Source organism: Musa acuminata, chromosome BXJ1-2 (assembly GCF_036884655.1).
Source record: "Musa acuminata AAA Group cultivar baxijiao chromosome BXJ1-2, Cavendish_Baxijiao_AAA, whole genome shotgun sequence".
NCBI lineage: Eukaryota > Viridiplantae > Streptophyta > Magnoliopsida > Zingiberales > Musaceae > Musa > Musa acuminata.
The window spans coordinates 24,366,085-24,387,331 of NC_088328.1; the positions used below are offsets into that span (position 1 = coordinate 24,366,085).

Genomic DNA, 21,247 nt, shown 5'->3' on the forward strand with positions numbered 1-21,247 from the left:
AGGTGGAAGATATGTTCTTCACTGGTTGGTTATCCCAATAGTCAAATCTGATAGGGCTCTGACACGAACGTGCCCTCCCTCCTTCCAGTGTTGGTCTGACGCATGCAATAATCTGTCCGTGGATCTGTCGAACCAATCACAACATCTAGTAATTGTTAAAGAGATAAAAAAAGCGATCTTACAATTTAGTAATGACCAGGAAACTGCCGGCATTGCATGAGGAGAAGGTGCACACAATAGCTTGCAAAGATCAGGATAGCCGATAACAATAACTAGAAAGCTCATATAAAAATATCTCAAGGGCATTATTTATTTGCTTCTCAGACTGTCCATATTCATTCGTCAATTCACATCAAGATCATGTTTCATCTTAGGAGCAGCAGAAAGAACAAGTTCGTTGTGGAAAGAGATATATGATAGCCAATAACCATACCTAGAAAGCTTACATAGAAAGGTCAAAGGTATTATTTACTTCTCGACTGTCCATCATCTTCGTTGTCAAATAAGTTATTTCACTGTCTTTGTCAGCAGCCGGTGCGTTTCCATCGATTGGCACCGAAATCATGCTTCATTGAGCAGCAAAAGCAACGAATTTGATGTTGTGAAAGCCATCTATGTGCCCTCTTGGTTCAAAAGCAAAATTTCTTTTTCTGCACAAGTGTAAAAGAGAAGTTTCGTCATCTGATCAAACAACATCATAATCAAAACTAAAGAAATAAATCATCTTAACTAACCCGCATCTTAGCCTCCTCTTGACGGTCGATATATGCAAGAAGTTCATCCTGCCTCATAAGAGCTTCATGCAAAGCCTACAACCAACATAAAAACCCATTTCATTGATGCATGAAAGGAGATGCATCACTAAACATAGATAAACTAAAAGATATTGCAGATGTGCAAAGATAAAGGTTAAGTATAGGCTAGCTAATTGCATGACTGCAAGTATTTTGGCAAAAAGAGCAGATACACTCACCAAGATATATTGGCGATGAGGACCTCTAATTTATGAATAGAAAGATTTAGGACAGGTTGAGAACAGTTTAATTGTATCAAAGAATCCATATGTTGACAAAACAATGTTTTCGCTTAACATAATGACTCCATTTAACTGCCGCTTCCTAAAGCATACTCATTTGAATTATAAAAAATAAAGATTTGTAGAATAGATAGATAGGACACAAAGCACACCTTTTTGGTAGCAATAAGCTCAGCCTCCAATGCATCCACACGGCAAACAGCTGCATTGAGCAATTCATCTTTCTCTGAAGGCATTTCAGATGGTTTTGCTTGAAGTATGTTCACCTTTTCTTCCAGCTCTCCCAACCTTACTAGAAGGCGTGAAAGAAGGTCAGCCTCGGTAAATGCAGGAGCAGGTGAAGGATGACTATATTCCTCCTTGACCATGGGGTCCACATAAAACATAGGATCATGTTGATCTCTTTCAGAGACTTCATTGTGTAGCCTCTTTGACACACAACTGCTGACTGAACAAACCAGTGTAAAGAGGTACACGATGATGGTCACAAGGAATTGGATTATTTGAGCCCGAACTCCTTGCGGAGATTTATGTGTCTCAGGGTTAGAGCATTGTCCTGCAATGAAGTTCAAATGATCCAAGTTTTATTAGACAACAATGATTTAATTTGTTAACAGGGTCAAAGACTCAAAAGTACATAACATCCCAAATGCAGCAAAAATACATGTTTCAAGGAATTAATGTCTTTCAATTGCTAAAATATTTTGCTTAAGAGGATCCAAAAATAGCCCAACATAATTGCTATCAGATAAGCCTACATATCTCCCAGGTACTTCAATTAACAGATATAAGCGTAAATCTGAACTTTACCAAGTCAATGCAGATGGCATGAAATTGCAAGATTTTGGACTTTCATATTAGATGTTCAGAAGATCTCTAGAACATGGGAGAAAAACAAAAAAAGCTTGGTCCTCGGAGTTTGGTGATCAAACAATTAACCTAACTCAAACTTGTTGAATGTGGTAGGTCTGTCTGTTCTGAACCAATTTCTTGGAACCATGATCTGAGTGGCAATCAACACGTGTTGGATAATAGAGCCATTTGAAAAACCATATTCCTAACAGCTCCAAACTATTGGTAATGCAAAAAGAGTTACTTAAAGAAAGCAAACATGCTAACAAAGAGTTGATCATTCATCAAATTATTCATTTCCCTTCCCTTTTATTTAGAAATTATAACTGGTAGAAAATGGAAATAAACTTGGCTTGCATAACTACTATTTCAAAAACATTAGACTCATCGACCTTTGGATGCATATAGCCTTTTATTAGAGATCTCTTTCTTCCATCCGCCATCCACAGCCTTGTCTACCATGGGAACATATTCATCATACTCTGGAAAACCAGAAGAAAAACTAGCTGCCTTAACCATTTTTGCCTGCAGGAAGACAAACGAGGATATGAAAAGATGTTAATATTGACTTTTTATAACCTCTATCAACATTCATATCTAACATGCATAGATATTAATATTCATAAAATATTATCACAAAACGACAAACTTCAGAGGCAACCTCCATGTAATAAATTATAATTAAAATTCATATCATTTATGCTTATTGTGATAACTTGATATAGAAATCTGAGAGATCCTTTTTTTCAGAATTTCAACCAGATGCATAAGGACCTCTTTTTCATTTTTGCGAAAACACAATAATTAAGACAAATGAAATTTCATTAAATTTCTTTTATGAAGTAGTAATCATAATGCCTTTAGATCAACAGATGCATATTGTTAGATTTGTTAGATATGATATATTAGTGTCATATGTTATGCATGAATCATTAGTTACTTAATTCGATTAGTTAAAAACCCGTACTTCAAAACAATGATGGCAATGCAAACTCCTAAAATGACTTAAATGCTGCAAGAGATAACATTGTCATTTCATTGAAAATATAAATAATAAAACAGGTATACTTGAACAGTGAAAACCATAACTAAATTCTGGTTTGAGTTGTCTCTTTAGGAATCAGACAGTCAAAGGATGACAATGCATCAAAAGGGCGATCAACTTTCTATCCTAGGATGGTACAGAAGAAACAATTTTGGTTGAAGAAAAGACCAAATGAATTGTTCTTGATTAGTCATTAATTCTATATTTATATTAAAAGACCAATATGTGATCAAAATTTTCCATTTATCTTGGTCATTGGATATAGATTGACAATGGAAAAACTAAACCAGTGCTCTTCTTTTAGATTCTCTCTATCGTGGGTGATGATGATAAGTCCCGTCACCAAGATGATCAAACCAAAACTCATATTTGTTATTTTATACCAAGACATAAGCATATCAAATAAATGTGTCAAAAGATGAATTTTGATGTGATCTATTCTGAAGTCAAATATAAAAGAAAGGCATCTTTATTTATTTCCTTCCACAGAGTCTCGAGTGAAAAATAAGAGAATTTGAATTCCATTGAACAACAATTTATAAAAACCTGCAGATATAAAGAATTGCTTTTTGGTGATTAGGTACCACTAATGTAAAGGATTTGCATATATAATGACCTAAAATTGGCACCAGGAAACTAGCATCAATTATCAAAATGCCAAGTAACATATAATTTTCGAGGGATTGTCAGATACAAATAATGTGTGAGGAGGGTGGTACAGGAACTACAATAAGTATATCAAAAGATCCCTTGAGACCATATAAAAATCAAAAAGTTATTCTATATTTACTGCTATTGACAATGGATGTAAATGTTACAAAGACAAAGGTTAAGATCATAACTAAAATACGGCCAAAAGACCCCAACTAGAAGAAAAACAAAAAAAAGAATGAATTTTATCATAAAATAAAATACATTGAAAAATTAAGCAGGTTACAATACAAAGTGGGCCAAATGTAAGAGGATGAGCAGTGCCATAAAAGCATACTAGAGAAATTTGCAACAGCAAAACTTGAACTTCAGCATAATTTTCAAAGAGACAGGAAATGAAAACCAATCATATACCTACAACACAACCAGAAGACACAAGCTTACCTCTTCATGTACTGGGGTCAAGCGAGGATGTGATATATGATTCCTCACTGCTCTAGGAGAAGTGATGTCTTCAGCTTCTGATCCAGACTCAGCAGTAGACGTATCACTACCCCTTATCTGTTTCAGCAATAGAGAACTCAGTACTCTACAAAGTGGATTTTAGTCTAAGAACTGAGATCAAATGAGAAGACTCAACTCAGTACTCTACAAAATGGATTTTACTCTAGGAACTGAGATCAAATGAGAAGACTCACTGTTGGGTACTGTGGCTTAGCATAAGCAATAATCTTTTTTTCACCATTTGAAACGGTGACAATCTGCCGGGCACATTGTGCTTCACCATTGAGGACCATCTGTTTGACAACAAGAACCATGATAAACACTACATAAGAAAATGAAAGAAAAAGGTTGAAAAAAGTGAGATATTAAACAGAAACCTTCAGTATATTTGGGTCCTTCCATGGACCTTTTTCAGATCTTAGGCAGCCTCCTTGTTCTGCACAGGTACAGCAGCCACCAAGGAACTCTGGCAACTCACTGGAGATAATCCAAAGTGATATATTAGAATATTAAATACCTGTCTCTCTAGTCGTTAAACATCATATGAAATAAGTCAGATTCAAAAATTCTGTTTCCTTGGAGGTTAAATATAATATAAAATAATAGCAAAGCACAAACCTGGGTTCAATTATTTCTAACAACTTATTCTGATACCTTGCTCCAAGAACCTGATAGCAGTTGGAAAAACAATTTTAGTATGCATCTTCTCATGTCAGGGTAAAGATCCATTTCAACAAAGTAGGAGAAGAAACACACATGAATTTTGGAAGTAGTCTTTGGATCAAGAAAGGATTTTACAGTGTTCCACAGCAACCTGAATCCCGAGCCAGCATTGACAATAAACATTCGGTGCAAGGTCTACAGTCATTATTTCACCAGATAGGAACATTGTAGTCAGAGGAATATTACTCCAAAAATACAAAAGACACTCGAAGTGAAGAAAAGGAGTATCTTGTCTACCTCAGGGTAGTTGTCATTGTCAATCTTCTGTAATCGCTGAATTAGTTCTCTGGCAGTCTTGCTGAAGTTTTTCAAACTCTACAAATCACACCAATCATGGCAAGAATAAGATTGATGTGTCAGACCATTAGATGTTCTAACCAATTAATAGTGATGGTTTTTCCATGATACTGAGTCTGTGACAACATACCACGCCTTGAACATCAAGGATAGTTGTACTTGAATCAATGTGCTTCTTTGCAGCAATTGAACAAGCTGGGAATTTAATTAAAAAGCTCCTCTCAAACTCCTTCACATGATACCTTAAATAACGCTCCATAGTTGTCACCTGCATTAGTTTGCTAGGATCAACTTTTCCAAGCCTTTCAATATAAACAGGTCTTCCCTCCTTGTCTACCCCATGATAACCATGAGGATAGTATTGTAGAACTTCATTTAACTCAGAATACTCAAAGTCCTGATGAAAGATCAAATCCAGTTAGATTTTTAAGGTAAACACAATGGGAATAAAAGATGAACTTATGATGTATAAGATAAGGGGAAAAGGATGTCCAATATCTGCAAGTAGAATTCTGCAGTTCATAGTTTGCAAGGAGGTTTCTTTCATGGTTTCAAATATTGATCTGGTATCAGTTGGTATTACTTTTAAACATTTTTCAGGGTGGGAGTAAGGGTTTCTATACCACACAATATATCAGATTATCAGTACTGTAGCAGTCCAGCAGATTACCAATATGATATTGGACCAAATCTTTAATTTTTAATTTCTTTTCTATCCAGCATAAATCCCATAATCATTTAGAGGAATCATTCACATAAAAATTAAGATAATTGAAAGTTTAGCCACAGATATAGCAACCTACAGTATATTGAAAATAATACATAAAAGGTTTCCATGTTTCCATTGAATTATTAGCAATTTCTGCTAGGTCCTTTATGTTAGAGTTGGCAGTAATAGGAAAAAAAAGTCATGCATAATGTATCATGTTATATATAATATTCATAGAATCGAAGAACACATCAAAACTTATATATAAGTCAGTTCTCAAAATATTAAGTTAAGATGTGCCTAAAATCAGTGTTCATGCAATAGGTTCAACAGAAGTATTCTATTTGTACACTGAATAATTGCGATTTGGTTTCTGAGATTCTACAGTCAATAACCTCTATGATAGTGTCAGTGCCATAATCCTTTCTCCACTGAAGCATTTCAGCCCACATATGCTTTGCTTTCTCAACATCAAATTTCCTTGCCTTAAGAAACCTACGAGTAAACAAGTTTTCAAGATATTAAGCAGGAAAAGTTAGCTGCAAAGCAAAAAGTAAAAAATGAACTCATAAAGAAAAGTCACATTAGAATAAGCCACTGAGCAAGCAACAACAATTCAGGCAACTTACCGAAAAAAAAAAACAAAAACAAAAGATTGGAACCTTTTTCATGCTAGAAGGGAAATTTTAATCCCTATAACTAAGAAACAGAAAGGCTAACTACGAATTACCAGAAGGATACATGGAGAAGCAAAACTTATAAAACATAGTTAAGCTAAAAATATCAAAGCACAGGTCAACCTCCAAACTCCAAAGTGCTAAGCAGTCAATAACAACAAGCCAAAATAGATCTTTTTCTATCTTTTCTAGTAATTCTGCACATCCATCACAATATTTTCATCTCAATTACACATTTTTTGGACATAAATGTTTTTTATTCTTCAAACTAGGATCCGTAAAGCATGACTAAGCCCATAACTAACTTGTAGAGCATAGTTGATTTAGGTCCTCCATTCTGGACTAATGATGTTCCAAATGAGGAACTAAATCAACTAATCCTTTTAGTGCTAAAAGAATATAACATCTCTAAGGGCAAACTAAAAAGGAAAATCACATAATAATATTTGGTTATCTTGAAAACAGACAAATTAAAGCACCAATTCTAGTTGATTTAAAATAAAGGGGCAAGAAAAGAAAGATAATTTGTGGGATACAAATAACAACACCATAGCCTATGTATCTAGCCTACCCTGGTTGATTGCAAGAATCAAGAGAAAGAAAAGGTGCCATCGACAAATGTAAAATGGATTAGTATATCTATTCAAAAATTATAATATAAATCCTCTAGATATTTTGCAAAAACATATATAAGTATATAAAGCCAAAATGATAGTAGACAAGACATAGCTTACCTCAGCATCATATGATAATCATCATGCTTTGCAGGCAACAATTCATCTAAAATTAGAGATTGACGGAATGCATCAACAGCCTCCAACTCCTCAATATTTCTTATATCCTCAATTGAAACAGAAATGACTCGGCTATCACTCTTCCTCCTGTTCTTTTTCCTTAAAGAATGCCTAAATCTAGTAGATGCATTTATAGCTTTTTTCTTCAAGGATCCAATTCGTGTCCTTCTCTCATCTTCTGAATTTTCAATATCTGATCTCCGTTCCTTTCGTTCATCATGGCTTGAAAAACCCTCAAAACCTTTGACAAGTCAAAGAAGTTATATGTTATTCATTAATGAAGAAAGATATGTTATGGAGTATGCATAACACAAGAAAAAAGCTCCGTTGCCAAATGGATTAGTATGCCACTTAATAAAAGGAAATAAAAGCAGTGAGAAAGATGTTAAAGCTTTCAGAGTAAAAAGATATAAAATATTCAGTAAGAACTTGCCAAATAAATGACTTACAAATTTCCACATTACTACTAAATTACTCTGAATCAAAATAAAAAAAAATGCTAGTATCCAATAATCTGGGTTTTGAATACCGGACAAGAAAAAACTAAAGCCAGATAAGCTAATATTCAATTCAAAATTTTGGTTAAAGCCCTGATCCTGAGGAGGAAGAGACAAGTTTATGTCTGGTAAAATCTTTCGGTGGAATAAATTATCCCCAAAAATGTTTAATGGTGATGTGGTCTCTCAGATCTGATGTGTGAGATCCACACTCATCAATTCTGTAAGAGTAGCCACCTAGCAGCATCCCAATGTTTATTGGCCTGCCGCAACTTTGCAAAATGAAGAATAAGTTAAATGGATAACTTCAAATGCATGAACATATTTTATCAAACCTGGCTGCCTATCTTTGAACGTGGCGATACCTTATGATTTATGAAGAGACTGCAATATTAATCATCGATTAGAAAGCAATGAAGTATTTAGCCTTCATTTAATTTCCTTGTTTGCTGCATTCTAGCTCGGATGTGAATAGAAGCTAACAAGATATAGGTAAGAAAATCAGAAATATATTCAAATGGCTAGCCCCAAGTTGATTTAGTAGGAGAAAAGCGCATCGTGCTCTGCAAATCAATACCGCAAAAAAGGAAAAAGAAAAAACAAATGCAGAAAATTAATCGCTCAACTTTGTCTCGCTTGGAGAGACTGCAAAAATGGATCAGAGTGTCAATACATTATCTGCACGGTCAACAATTAGAAATCTTGGATTGTATCGATAAGAAATCGACTGCAGAAAAGTAAAGAGTGTGCATTTTGAACTTCGACGATGATTAAGTTCCTATTCTTAACAATCCCCCATCAGGACTAGCTGGGAGTGAAAAATAGGTACAATTTTGCAAAGAAATAATGCTATTGCTGCAGGGAGACAAAACATAACACGATTGTGAGGAAGTAGAAATCCAACAACAAATTCAATCAGCAACTTTAACTTGTAACCAGTATCAAAAAATATTCAAGAATTCCTTTTGCTTAGATATTATGCAAAATGATTGCATATCAGACTGATTTGAAACGAAAAATCCAAAGACCACACTTCCAAACCAGCCATTGTGATCAGACACGACGAAGAGGAGAAGGCAACTCACAAGGCCTGGCGAACCGATCCAGTGGCCCCGACATATCAGACGGCAAACAAACCAGCGCGATGAAGATATCACTGTGAGGAGGAGGCAGCCAAGACCCTAATCACTCCTGCAAAGAAGATACACTAAGGTCAGAAAACCACTGAAGACCCTAGAATGTCCGGATCTTCCCAAGAACCCAACCGGAACTGGATCGAAGTACCACGAAGCGATCGGGAGCCTTGAGATGCATCCAGATACCGTCAGCGATCGACGGATTTAGGCGCGAGATCGATCCCGGAGGTGGAAGCGGAGGAGCCGACAGAGCTGAGGTCGAGCCAAGTGGGTATGAGCGAGGAGAAAAAGGAAGATGAAGACGGAGAAGATAGAGAAAGGAATCGCCGATTCCTCGGCGGAGAAATCGGGGCATTTGAGACAACAAGCAGAACGGCAAAGTGGAAGCAGTCCCCAGTTTGTGGGCCCGACTGCCATGAGAATGACACGTGGTGGGGTCCTCCGCGGAGAATACTTCCCTCGTAGAACGCGCCGGTGCAGAGACGTCAGACGCTGCGTTCTTCTTAGGTGGGATTATAATAATATTAATAATAATTATTATTATAATTACTATTAGAGCGATGCCATGCAAACGCCGACTTCTCACCGTCGCTCTTACGCGATAAATCTTGCGGCCAGCAACGAAGGCCGCGGATGCGCGTCCCCGTCGCGGACAGAAGAAGAATCCGATGTTTGATGTTGGGGCCCAAATTGGCGACCGTTTGTATAATGCCACACGGAAAATACAAAACGAAATACGAGCAGCCTTTGCTGAAGGGAGCTGCGACGAGTCCAGTCCTCCCGGTGGCATTGACCATCACACGCCTTCAATTAATCTGATTACTTGTAGATGCAAGTCAAACGCCATCGGCGAATGGGGGGACTTGACAAGAGATGGCAGCCTGGCAAAGTTCGGTTGTGAAACTTGGGAATCACATATCATCTGATCATTATGCATGTCTCATGCAAAGGCATGTTTAGTACGTCAAAACATTCTCCACCTTCTTTAGGAAACCTGCGCGTCGTAGTTCACGACGAGCCTCGAGTCATTCGGCCTCGACGTGTTCTTCGGGGCACGTAGGAAAAAAATCTGCAGTCTTTTAAGTCGCGCTTCCTTTGCTATATTATATTATATGGCGGAGTCCGTCGACGGCGAAGACCTATCTTATCTTATCAGTAGGTATGTATGCCGGAACATGGGTCATGTATAAGGCTATTCCCGAAACCTATGCTGATGCATCTGCTCGCAATGCTCGTCTTCTTCTTCTTCTTCTTGTTCTTCATTTTTTCCCTATCTTTAGCTCATTTTGGCCAAATGGCATGGGATTTGCTAAAGCAGGGTGGACCTTTACCTTTTGATCAGAAAACATATAAAGAAGTTGATTCCTGTCAGCGAGCACCAGGAATAACAGCCCAGATCTGCGCTAGGAAAACCTGGAAACGATGCTCTTGTTAAATCGAGCCACAACGTACGGTCTCATTGCAAAAAGCATGAGCAGTCTTGGATTACTTTATTCTCCACTGCCGTGAAGAGATTGCCCTCGAGAACAGTGTTGCTCACATCTCGTTGTTAGAGTACTTTAATCGTTCTTAAATTTGAAGATAACATCGGTTCTGTAGGATCAGAGTGCACTCTGCTCTTTTTTCTCCGTGGTTTTCAGCTTGTAAGAACTTCCCAGCCCGCTTTGTTAGGTGGGTCATGCTTGCTGGAATCCTTGTTCTTCAATTGTTAGTTTTGTCTTTCTTTTTTTGGTTTTTTGTCCAAGTTTGATGTGCATATGTTTGGATGCTGTGTTGTTGGTACTAAAAAAGTAAGGGGTGACAGTCATATGATTCGAATTAGGAGAGAGTGAGAGCTGAAGTAGAGAACCAAGGATGCATAGTTTCTCTCCTCCAAGAAACTTTAGATTGAAAGCTGTAAAAGTCTTGGGAAATAATATGGATAACTTTGATCAGATGAAAAACGCAGCCACTGGAAAAAATCTATTTCCTTTGCATCTGAAACTTTAGATTGAAAGGAGCATAAGAATCTTGGGAAACGAACAATTCCTTCAAACAGATGAAAAATGCTGCTAGTTGCACAACTCCATTTCCTTTGCAATTGTACGTACATAAGTTTCAGCAATTGTTCACTAGATCAGCTGGATCCAGTTGCAACTGAGATCGGATCTCAGATAAAGTTCTTCAATAAAATGAGGCAAATACGCTGACAAAGCATTCGAGCGATTAACGATGTGTTGTCATAATTCATTCACCTCTTAGGGCTCCTTGGGTACTGAGTCCCAAGATTCCAGTATGTTCCGCAACCCCAACCTGTACATTGGGTACAGAAGACTGACACCGAGTTCCTTCTTTAGTCGAGCATTCGACACACGCTTCTCACATCCTGCAAGACTCTTATGGGGTTTCATATCATTGTTATCCAACTTGCACACTGTTCCTGCCCATCTTTCCTCAAGTAGACTCTGCGCAAAAGCAAATACTTCTTGTCGCGGTGCTGGATCATCATCTACGACATTATATATTCTCCTGAAGCAAATATTGATGTTGCTATTAGACACTGCACAACATGTTCAAATCAAGCAACGTGAGCGTATCTCATCCAAAATCAAGTGAAAAGTTTATCCAATAAAAAAAGGTACATGCAGGACATTTTGATTAATTCTTCCTGAACGAAATCCAGATATGTAAAAAACTAAAGTAGTATTTGATGTGCCACATGAATAGACTGTGCTGAATGAAGCCATAGATGCATTTTAATACATGTTCTTAGTCTTTAAATAGTTTGCTATATAGCAAATAAAGAATGAAGACAAAGAACATAATCAAACTGCTTCACCTATGTCCGTGGCTTATATAGCCATCCAAGAAGCTGGATTACTAGTTTTCCCACAGACAAGGGCTTGATCTCCAAGTAAAGCAGATTGCGTGCATGTATTACTTGCGTAAGTGGGGGACAAATGTTACATTCTTAGAGTCTAGAAGGCACATGAAAACACCGCTTGGATGTCATGATGCCACGTAAATAGCATATTCCAAGATGAAGGACTAAGTTATTTGGGCTCTCAACTGTAAATTCTTTTTCTATTTTATAACCTCTCCATGCTACAATTCCTAGTCAGTCTGTTTATAATAGGCTATTCCCTAGATAAGGCAATCAAATTCACCAGAGAAAGAAAGTGGGGTAAATAAAAGAACTGTGAAAAATCAATGGAAGTTACTTCTGTATCAGTCCCTCCCCATAACAATGAATGCCATAATCAACGATGCGATTGGAAACTGACAAGATAAAGTAATAGTTTTATGAATTATTTGCATAGATAGAAAAAGAAAAGCAAAATCCCAGCTGTTCACATAGAAGCACCAAAATATCCAAAGACACAAGCTCCAATATAATTGAAAGAGGAAAATAAAAGTTTATCAAGTCGAAAAGTGGTACACACCCTGAAGAGAGAATTTCCATACTGGCCTTTATTGCTTGGTATACGTCAGCAACATGAACTCTTGCTGTAAAGAGCCTAGATTCCCTCTTCTTCTGTGCTTCTGACAAACTTTGTCCTTTAATGATGGTGTCCAAAGCACTGGAATAATCATGATTAGTGATAATATCATGGAACTAGAGTCCAAAAAAATAATAATAATTATACAAAAAAGAGATTATCTGACTATGCTAGGTATCCTGCAAGGAAACCACATCTCCGAATAATTAACATAAAAAGACCCATGAATACTTCAACCTGAGAGTCAAATTTCAAGTTCACCTAAAAGCCCTTGAAGTCTCTCACCTATGCCGATAGATGTAACAAGTGCAGAATTACACAAACTGAACGCAAACCTTCTTCCAGGGCCATATATCCCTCCTAATCGAAACACATTAACAGTCACCCCAAGCTCATGGCCCAGATCCAGCCATCCTTTCTCTGCTGCAAGCCTTGACTTAGCAGACTCTGTTTCAGGATCTGGAGGGTAGCTGCATTAAAAAATAACTTATTTAAGATAGTCTTTTGAACCTAATTTTCTAAAAGCAAGCAAAAACATCAATAAAAAATAGCTGCTCACTCTTCGTCAACCCAGGCACCTCCACAATCTCCATAAACACCTGCAACAACACACGAATTAACTACATACTCACAAAAGCTTGCTTGATGATAGCATAGCGAATTTTCATCCATATAAACAGAGAAAGGGCAAGTTACATTAAGTTCCAAAGGATGATCCCATGGAGATGAATGATGTAGATGACCCTACGTTGAAATATACTTGATTGACATCATTTAACCTGTTTACATACTGAATTGTACCCTAGATTTTCATTAAGTCCTTATTGAATGCTCATGATTATATGTTTGGAACAGTTGGATGCACCATTTTGTCCAGCTCCTCTGCAGGATTTTTATGTTCAAGAAGACAGATCATTTCAATGCATAAAAACCAGCTAGACAAAGTTTCCTTGTTAACTACCTGGGACTTGTTCTTAGCAATAGACTGGTGCTAACCAGTGTCATATATATCACCATATAATATAGTGATGTTTTACTTCAGGATGAACGTGAAATTAAATGCCAATAAGAAATTTCATGCAAAATGCAGTCTTGAAGAAGATTTGGACTGAAAGAACGAGTGATCTGTGATTCTGCACGTAACAATAAGTAGACAAGTCTGGTGGTAAAAAAAAAAGCAAGAAATATTATCTTGCATCAAGGGTCCATCAGAACTGTCATTGCCTGTAAAACTTGGAAGAATCTTTAAGAATTATCTGTTTCCTGACATCATAAAGGATGCCAAATGGTTGGAAGGTGCTGGCTGCTGCTGCTTAGAACTAAATATGGGCACATGTAAAACACCTATACTTTCAGCAATTTATCCTGACATGCTGAGACCTGAAAAGCATCTTATCGAAAGACATTTAGTATTGCATCAAGTAACTTATTTACCATCATATGCTATGAAAGGTAATAAATCAGCACATGATAATTCCCCACTGCATGTTTCAAGAAGGATCAGAGACAGCAACCCCTTGACCCTGTAGTTCAGAGCTATGCCATTCAATTCATAGTCACTACTTGCGCTCATATTTGACCAATCAAAGCAACTCAAATTATTAATTTTTTTTTACTAAGTTTCTCTAAGTAGATTTTTTTTTAAAGGATATTTTTTTTCCGAAAAGAAATATATTTTAAAAAATTCTTTATTTTTCCAAAAGATAAAAAAAGTTTGTTAAATTCACTGAACTAGCCCTTTCAAGCTTATATGTGTACCCTGATCTTCTACAAAGTAAGTGGTCTGATACCAACTAAACAATCGGGATAAGTTTTTTTGCTTTTTGTTTTCTTTTTCTTTTTAATTTGATCAGCAAAATTCTACGATCAATCGCTAGTCCTTACTGCAATGCGGATTAGCAAGACAAATAAATACTTTGTTTCCCATATGTGATGCATATACCATCCTCTCTAATAACATATTCAAATTATATTTGACACCCACCAAATATTTTGAAGATAATTACCTTAAGTTGCTTAAACAGCACAAACTGGACAGACTCTTCTGAATTCTATTATATATAAGGTATCCGGTGTATAGAGCCGATAAGGAAGGTCCGAAAGCCTTCTCATGCTGACAGCATTCCACTATCAAACTAGAGTTGTGCATATAGGGCAGATACTTGCTTAACCAATGTATTCCAGCCATGGCATAGAAATCTACAGTATATTTATGATCTTTCTTTCATGTGGTAGAATTAAACCATGATAGAAAAAAAAAAGGTCACTTAACAACAATCATAAATCATACTGAATAAGAAAAAGAGCTTTAAAAATATCAAATCCAAAAAAAGAACATTAAGTTATAAATAATAAAACATACTTGTTGACGACAAGTACCCTAGCCACTGCAAATTTCCATCTCCTATTGCAGCTTGCAATTCCCCGTGAAGACACAACAACTGCATTTAAAATTATAGACATATATGCCTAGCTGGTAACCACTGAAATGTTAAAATTAGAAAACAACATAGTCGGCGGTGGGTACCAAAGAACAGATATCAACAAGATGATGATCAACTTACAGGATCACCGATGCCTACAATAGGAGGAATAGAGACCAGGAGATGGGTTGCACGTTGCAAGGTGTGGAGACTTCTCAGCCTATATTGTCAGATACAGAGCAAATGGATGTCAAGAACGAAGAACATGCAACATACAACAATCTATTGAATGTGAATCCATAAACACACATATAATCGATCAGCCTGCTAATTCAAATAGACTATCTATACATATATAATTGGTCATCCTGCTAATTCAAGTAGACTATATTTGCATAAATTGCATTGTCATTCTATTTGAGGGAAAGAAATCTTTTCTCAAAGCTTAACTGCTCTGTTTGAAATAACCAGAACCTAACAATCAACAAATTTACTCAAATTGAAAATTAAAAATAAGATAAATAAAATGAGAACCAAGCAAAATAGAAAAATAGAGAAAAAGAATGGACGGAAGTTATAAGTGTTGGAAAGAATAGAAGACTTGAAGAAGCTTTATTGAAAAAGCTTGAATGCATTAACGGAACAGAGAGATTTCCTCATATAGTTAGGGAAATCTTATTTGCTATCATAACCCCACAAGATGGTGCTTCTGTCAAGGATACCAATCTTGAATCGATACAAAACAAACAGTAGAAACCTGATCGGTGCAGGCAACGCCGGTGAAGAAGAAGACCGTATGGAAGAGAAGAGGGAAGGAGCGGGCAGGGGTTAGAGAGGCAAGAGATGTGGTGAATGGCAAGCTTCAATAGCCAGCCGTGGAGCCTCGCTCATCTCACCTGCTCTGATACCAATAGAAGACAAGAAGAATTATTGAAGAAGCTTGAATGTATTAACATGTTCCTCTCCTCATATAATTGGGAAAATCTTAACTGCTATCAATAAGAACAACATCCGGAGAGATATCCCAATGCTTCAATCGATCTAGCAAGATTTACAAATTCATGCTAATAATCTTGATCAAACACCCTTTTCTTTGTTGAATAGACCAGCAAAAGAGTAAACTGAGCACCATTATGATTGTGCTGAAATTGTTTCAACGTGACAAAACACGTACTGGTCGCTAACCGCATCAAAAACAAAGGCCTCCATTCCAATCTTCTCGAGCTCTGTCTTCATGGGAGCACTGGTGCAGGTGCCGGAGACATGCCTGAAATGATCCATCCGTGTCTCGTCAAATTACATATGGAAAACACCCTATCAAACAAAAGAACCAACTTGGTTGCTCGCGGCTACAAATTTCACATCGAAAGAAGGATAGTTGAGGCTAAAGGATAAAAAATAGCACTCCGATTCGAAGATCTAAATATGGGGAAGGCACTACCCCAAGGAGACAAACCCCAGCGGCCGCAGCTGAGCCCAACAATCGGAAGCAACAAATAGAAAAATCTAGACTTGAGAGATGAAAAAGATACGATTCACAAGAAAGGAAATCGATCAAATCATACCAGCCTTGACTTATGAATCGATCGGACACGTATCGGCCGACGAATCCTGTTCCAAAGACGAACAATCGATTGCCTCCCCCACCTGATTCGGACCTCGCCACCGCCACGGTCATCGGCGCGGATAACTGGCGGTGCGACCTTTCCGGAGGAGAACGCACGACCACTGTCCCCGCCCGAGAAAGTCGGCAAGAGGCCCCAAAAATCGCCGCCTCCATCCCGGTCCCGGAAACTCTTCGCCGACCTTACCTCAGTCCTCTGTTGCCTCCCTTAGGGCTCCTTATTCTTTTGAAAAATGAAAAACACTATATTATTCCATCGGAACAGTTATTACATCACACCAAAAAAAGTCAACCCGTTAGATCGAGTTTACATCGGCAAATCTCCGACGCATGAGTTTGCCATTTTTCGGGATGTAAGTCCAACGATAATATATATATAATTAATTAATTAATTATGTCAAAAATGTCTGAACCTCGACGCAACATAGAGAGCATCCTTTCCATCTTTCAGCAACATTTAAATGATGATTTTGAGGGTCTTGTCGATTTATGAAGATTGGTACCCTCAAATAGTCGATAATCGATGTTTCATTCGTCGAAGAATCAACATCACAAAGATAAAAATGCGAATTGATGAGTCAGCATCAAGATTACAAGCAGGACATGAAGAACGAACTTGGCCAGTGCACAGCTTCTTTGATCTGCAAAATAAGTGTAGAGTGGTACTCCGAGGATGACATGGGAAATTGGCCATCGAGTCATCATCACCAAACCGTCCCATCAAGAAGTGAGATCTCATTTTCCGTGGAGGATTCTGAGCACATGCTTAGTCCAATCTTTTCGTCGGACTCTTCCAAAGATGCTGCAGATCTAAGGAGCTGCCGACCGATGGAGATGAGGTGGGCTCGATCAGCAGCTGATTCATTGGGGTAAGGGTCGATCTTTGACAGTTCATGTCAATAATAGAATCTTTCGGTGTGATCTTCAATGTTTATCTACGCTGCTATTATTAGAAACCAAGTACGTAATAGGAACCACATCAGTTGATCGATCTGATTACGAACTATTCAAGCGAACTAATCCAGAGACAGTCGTCGCCTGCTACAAGACGAAACGCCATGCGGAACTATAATAGATCATGAATCCGCTCCCTACCGCCATCGAATCTGTGGGTTGGGTTTGAGATCGTTTCTGTGGTGTTCCCCATGGCAAATATTTTTAGAACGACTGTTAGGTAAAGTTGCATGATGATTGTCAAAGTATCTTTCTCCTTCTTTTAGCTTGCAAATGGACCATGCACTTCATGTTGTTCCAAGCCAAGCTCAGATGTAGTGCCGATAGACCAACAAGCTAACGCCACTGATATCGAACAGTGCCGGTCATTTTACTTTGTATACCATCCTGCGGTTGAAATCCTCGCCGGATACGAACTACTTTTCCCCACCTCGAGAAGATAGGGCGGGAAAGGAAGAGAGAGAGAGAGAGAGAGAGAGAGAGAGAGAGGGAGGGGGAAAAGAAAACCTTATCATAGGGTTCTTAACATCCTTGCCATGGCCTCTTCAGTCACATCCGACGCACGTACTTGTGAACTGTTGAAAGCTTCTGTGCCGCAGCTTTCTGTCCCATCCTCCAAAATTCCAAACTGGTGGGGGACTGCTCCCACTTCACTACCACCCCTACTTTTTGAAACCCTCATCCATGGCTGCTGTTCTGTTAAGCAACTAAAACTCCCAGCAGTCGTCAACTTCGTGAATCCACAAAGCTCGTTTGACCTTGAACACAACTTTGGACTTTGTAGGATAATTACTACCAGAGTTTCTTCTTCTTCTTCTTCTTCTTCTTCTTCTTCTTCTAATTCATCTAATGAGATCTTATTTTTATGTTTATCATTTTTGCCTCAGGAGCTACCTGCCCAATCGAACATGTCCATGGTGTCAGAGGCCTTGTGCCCCCTCTCCTCGTCTGGTTTTGCGTCCATGTATCCTTTGGAGAAGATGAGGCTCATCGGGTCAGTCTCCAGCTCCGCCAAGTCCGCGAAGAAGTCGTCGGGCTGGTCCGCTTCCGGGATCATCGGCTTGTAGCTTCGGTGCATATTCTGGTTGAAGTCGTCGTCTTCAGTTGGCTTATCCATCTCTTCTTCTTCTTGTTCTTGTTCTAGATCTAGATGAGCGTTCGAGGTTGTTGCCTCCCTGCGCTCTTCCTTGGGAGCCGTGGGCGACTTCAGAACATCGTCGCCGGGGATCTTTAAGGCGTTCTTGAATGGATGAGATCTCGTGGATCCTGCAAGGGCATTGCGTTGCGTAGGCCACGGATGGTTGTGCTCCGACGTGTATGTGATGACCAACATATTAGGATCGGTTCGGCTGCGCTCCACTTGCTTCCTCGCCGAGCATCCCTTGGAACTGCTACATCTGTAATAGCCCCTGATGTCCATGAAATCTCCATCAGTTTTTGGAAACCAAACATACAGGAAAATCTTGAGCCGAGAAAGAAGCCATGGCACGGATGATTGCAAGAAGAGAATGTACCATGAACGAAAACACGACCTTTTCTTTTCCCGGGAGACAAAAAAGCTTGTTCGATATGATCCAAACAAACAATAGAAAATAAGAAAACAGAGGAGGCGGCATAAAATTTCACTCACACAAGCTGGAAATAGAGATAAAGAAGAAAAATCTACACTCGATGTGCCCTGACAAGTCAAACGATGCTCACAGTTAAAGCTAACAAGGTTGTCAAGAGTTGAAATTCTCATTTAATGTAGGTCCAGATCTTCAAGAAGCAATATGACCTTCTAATATTGATCACCACTATTTTATTAGGTTTACGCATCATCCATGAAAGGAGTGATAGAGGCACGCACTTCATGTTCCTCATGCGAAATTGTGAGAGCAAGACCAAAGAAAAACTGATACACGAGGAGTGGTTCCTTGTTCTCTTCTTTTTTATTATATGATTTGATCTTTGCATTGGCAACTGATGTGCATCCACTAATCAAGAAAAGAAAGGAAGAAGAGAAAAGTTGATAAGATTCCCTGAAGACGAGGAATCGGAATACTGATGATGGGGGAAATTTACCTTGGATACGGAGAACCCTTGATCGGCTTCTGGCCATACTTCCTCCAAGCCCATAGATCAGATGGAACAACCTCACCGGTCGGTCTGCTGGTGGCCGCCGCTGGAGCCGGTATGCATACCACCTTCTTTGCCTGGCTTTTTCTGTGTCAAAAGTCCACTTAGAACTTTGAGATATTTCAACCCCATAGATAGGCAAAAAAAAATTACTGAGAGAGAAGAAGAACAAAAGAATTCCCAATATTCTAGAAGTCTTGGTTGATTCAAGCGGAGGCTTGTGGTTGCCACTACCAATCATAAACTCGGTTCTGGGAGTCCGTGGGTCTGTCTTTTTGAGCTCTTTTTAGCTAAGGCCTGTACTAGTCGAAGAACCAATTCTATGGCTGCCTGGTTTCACCAAGGAGAAAAAGATGCTTCCACTTTTGATGGCTCGAATCCTTAAAGAGTTCCATCAGTTCCTCCTGATGCATTCCCATCAAAAGCAACTGCCTTCTACGGGACACTTAACTTCCGCCTAGATTCAGTATCATTAAAACTATTCTAGCTAGATCGTCTCGATGGATCGTCCCAAGACAACTCACAGTAGGAAAAGCTCAGGGGGGAAACAAGAAAAAGGAATCTCTTTAGATGCTAGGAAGACTAGGGATTTTTCACAAGATGATCGAGATAATCTAATAGATTAGGTACTAAGATTCTTTCGACAAATGATCCGTCGATCTCGAACCTTCGTTTGACCCCTGGAGTCTGAGGACACAAGATCTGCACTCCACCACCATGATCCACCGGTCCGGCTGCGGAGCTGCTGCTCACATTCATCAGCTTCGTCATCATCATCTCCCTAGCCACTGCAGGCGACGGCTTCATCAGCCTCGGTGAGAGCGGGAAAGGCCTGCGGCTACCACCGGGCGAGATCTGAAGAACCCTCGAGAAGTTGTTACAAGGCCTGTCGTTCTCCTGCTCGCCTGATTGTAACTCGGGAGATACGAGAGGCCTCCTTCCCCCGCCATGGTCGCTGCTTCTATCTGTGTCGGTCTTGGCCGGTGCCACCATCGCTTCCGCGCCATAGAAGAACTCCACGCCTGTGTACTGATCCGGCAGAGGGTCACGGAGGTTAAGGAGATACTCACCCGAGTTGTTGGTAGGGGCTTCGGTTCTCTCAGGAAAGACCACAGGCTGTGAAGGAAGGTGACACCGAGAGACCACAGGATCAAAGTTGGCGTGTGGTGGTCCGCTACGGCTGCCTGCAGCTCGGACTATGTCGGCGAGGTCCCCTCGGTCATTCTCCATCCTTTGCGAGAAATAGTCACACACATCCCTTGCTCGTTAGCAGCAGACACATCTGGATAGAGGAAATCAGAGGTACTTGGGCCTGATGGTGTTGCACCAGCTGCCTGGTCTCGTCTTCTTGCTTCTGCCGAAGCATGGGAGAGAGATCAGTGGGGAGGAGGACTAAAAAACGAGCCTTCACCAAGAGAAAGAGAAAGAAACTGAAGGCTCTTCTTTAAACTTAAGAAAAGGCGTAGGAGACAATGAGAGGGAGACGGAGAGATAATCATATATATTATATGCAGAAGAAGCTGACTTTTTCATGGCAAGGGCTTCTCTACACGCAACAAGAGAGCCACACAGAGAGAAAGAGAGAGAGAGAGAAAGAGGGGGGAGAATATATTGGAAGAAGATGGTGGGTTAATCATGCTTCTGATTTTGGGTTCTTAAAATCTATTCAATGGGTGGATTTTGATTTTTGATTTTCTTGGGAGGAGGGAGTGTTGATGCAGGACGAGT

General features: G+C 39.1%; 3 protein-coding genes across 3 annotated transcripts; all 3 read right to left on the reverse strand.

Annotated features, from left to right (window-relative positions):
- Window positions 1-284: 284 nt before the first annotated feature.
- LOC103975928 (phosphatidylinositol/phosphatidylcholine transfer protein SFH6) lies at window positions 285-9,277 on the reverse strand. Its single transcript, XM_009391067.3, has 15 exons — window positions 9,070-9,277; window positions 8,871-8,976; window positions 7,229-7,529; window positions 6,213-6,312; window positions 5,239-5,505; window positions 5,049-5,126; window positions 4,845-4,946; window positions 4,707-4,756; window positions 4,466-4,565; window positions 4,283-4,381; window positions 4,029-4,145; window positions 2,281-2,413; window positions 1,189-1,592; window positions 735-809; window positions 285-650 (listed from the first exon to the last, which is right to left on the reverse strand). The coding sequence occupies exons 2-15, from the start codon at window positions 8,902-8,904 to the stop codon at window positions 630-632; spliced, it is 1,881 nt and encodes a 626-aa protein (XP_009389342.2). The 5' UTR covers window positions 8,905-8,976; window positions 9,070-9,277; the 3' UTR covers window positions 285-629.
- A 1,683-nt stretch (window positions 9,278-10,960) lies between these two features.
- Window positions 10,961-16,681, reverse strand: LOC135582626 (uncharacterized). Its single transcript, XM_065094256.1, has 8 exons — window positions 16,389-16,681; window positions 15,998-16,090; window positions 14,965-15,043; window positions 14,763-14,841; window positions 12,960-12,999; window positions 12,736-12,870; window positions 12,344-12,481; window positions 10,961-11,429 (listed from the first exon to the last, which is right to left on the reverse strand). Exons 1-8 carry the CDS (start codon window positions 16,601-16,603, stop codon window positions 11,159-11,161), a joined length of 1,050 nt encoding a protein of 349 aa, XP_064950328.1. The 5' UTR covers window positions 16,604-16,681; the 3' UTR covers window positions 10,961-11,158.
- Window positions 16,682-17,897: 1,216 nt separating this feature from the next.
- On the reverse strand, window positions 17,898-20,981 carry LOC135602437 (probable WRKY transcription factor 14). The gene is made up of 3 exons (XM_065094255.1): window positions 20,187-20,981; window positions 19,466-19,606; window positions 17,898-18,810 (listed from the first exon to the last, which is right to left on the reverse strand). The coding sequence occupies exons 1-3, from the start codon at window positions 20,747-20,749 to the stop codon at window positions 18,285-18,287; spliced, it is 1,230 nt and encodes a 409-aa protein (XP_064950327.1). The 5' UTR covers window positions 20,750-20,981; the 3' UTR covers window positions 17,898-18,284.
- Window positions 20,982-21,247: the final 266 nt, after the last annotated feature.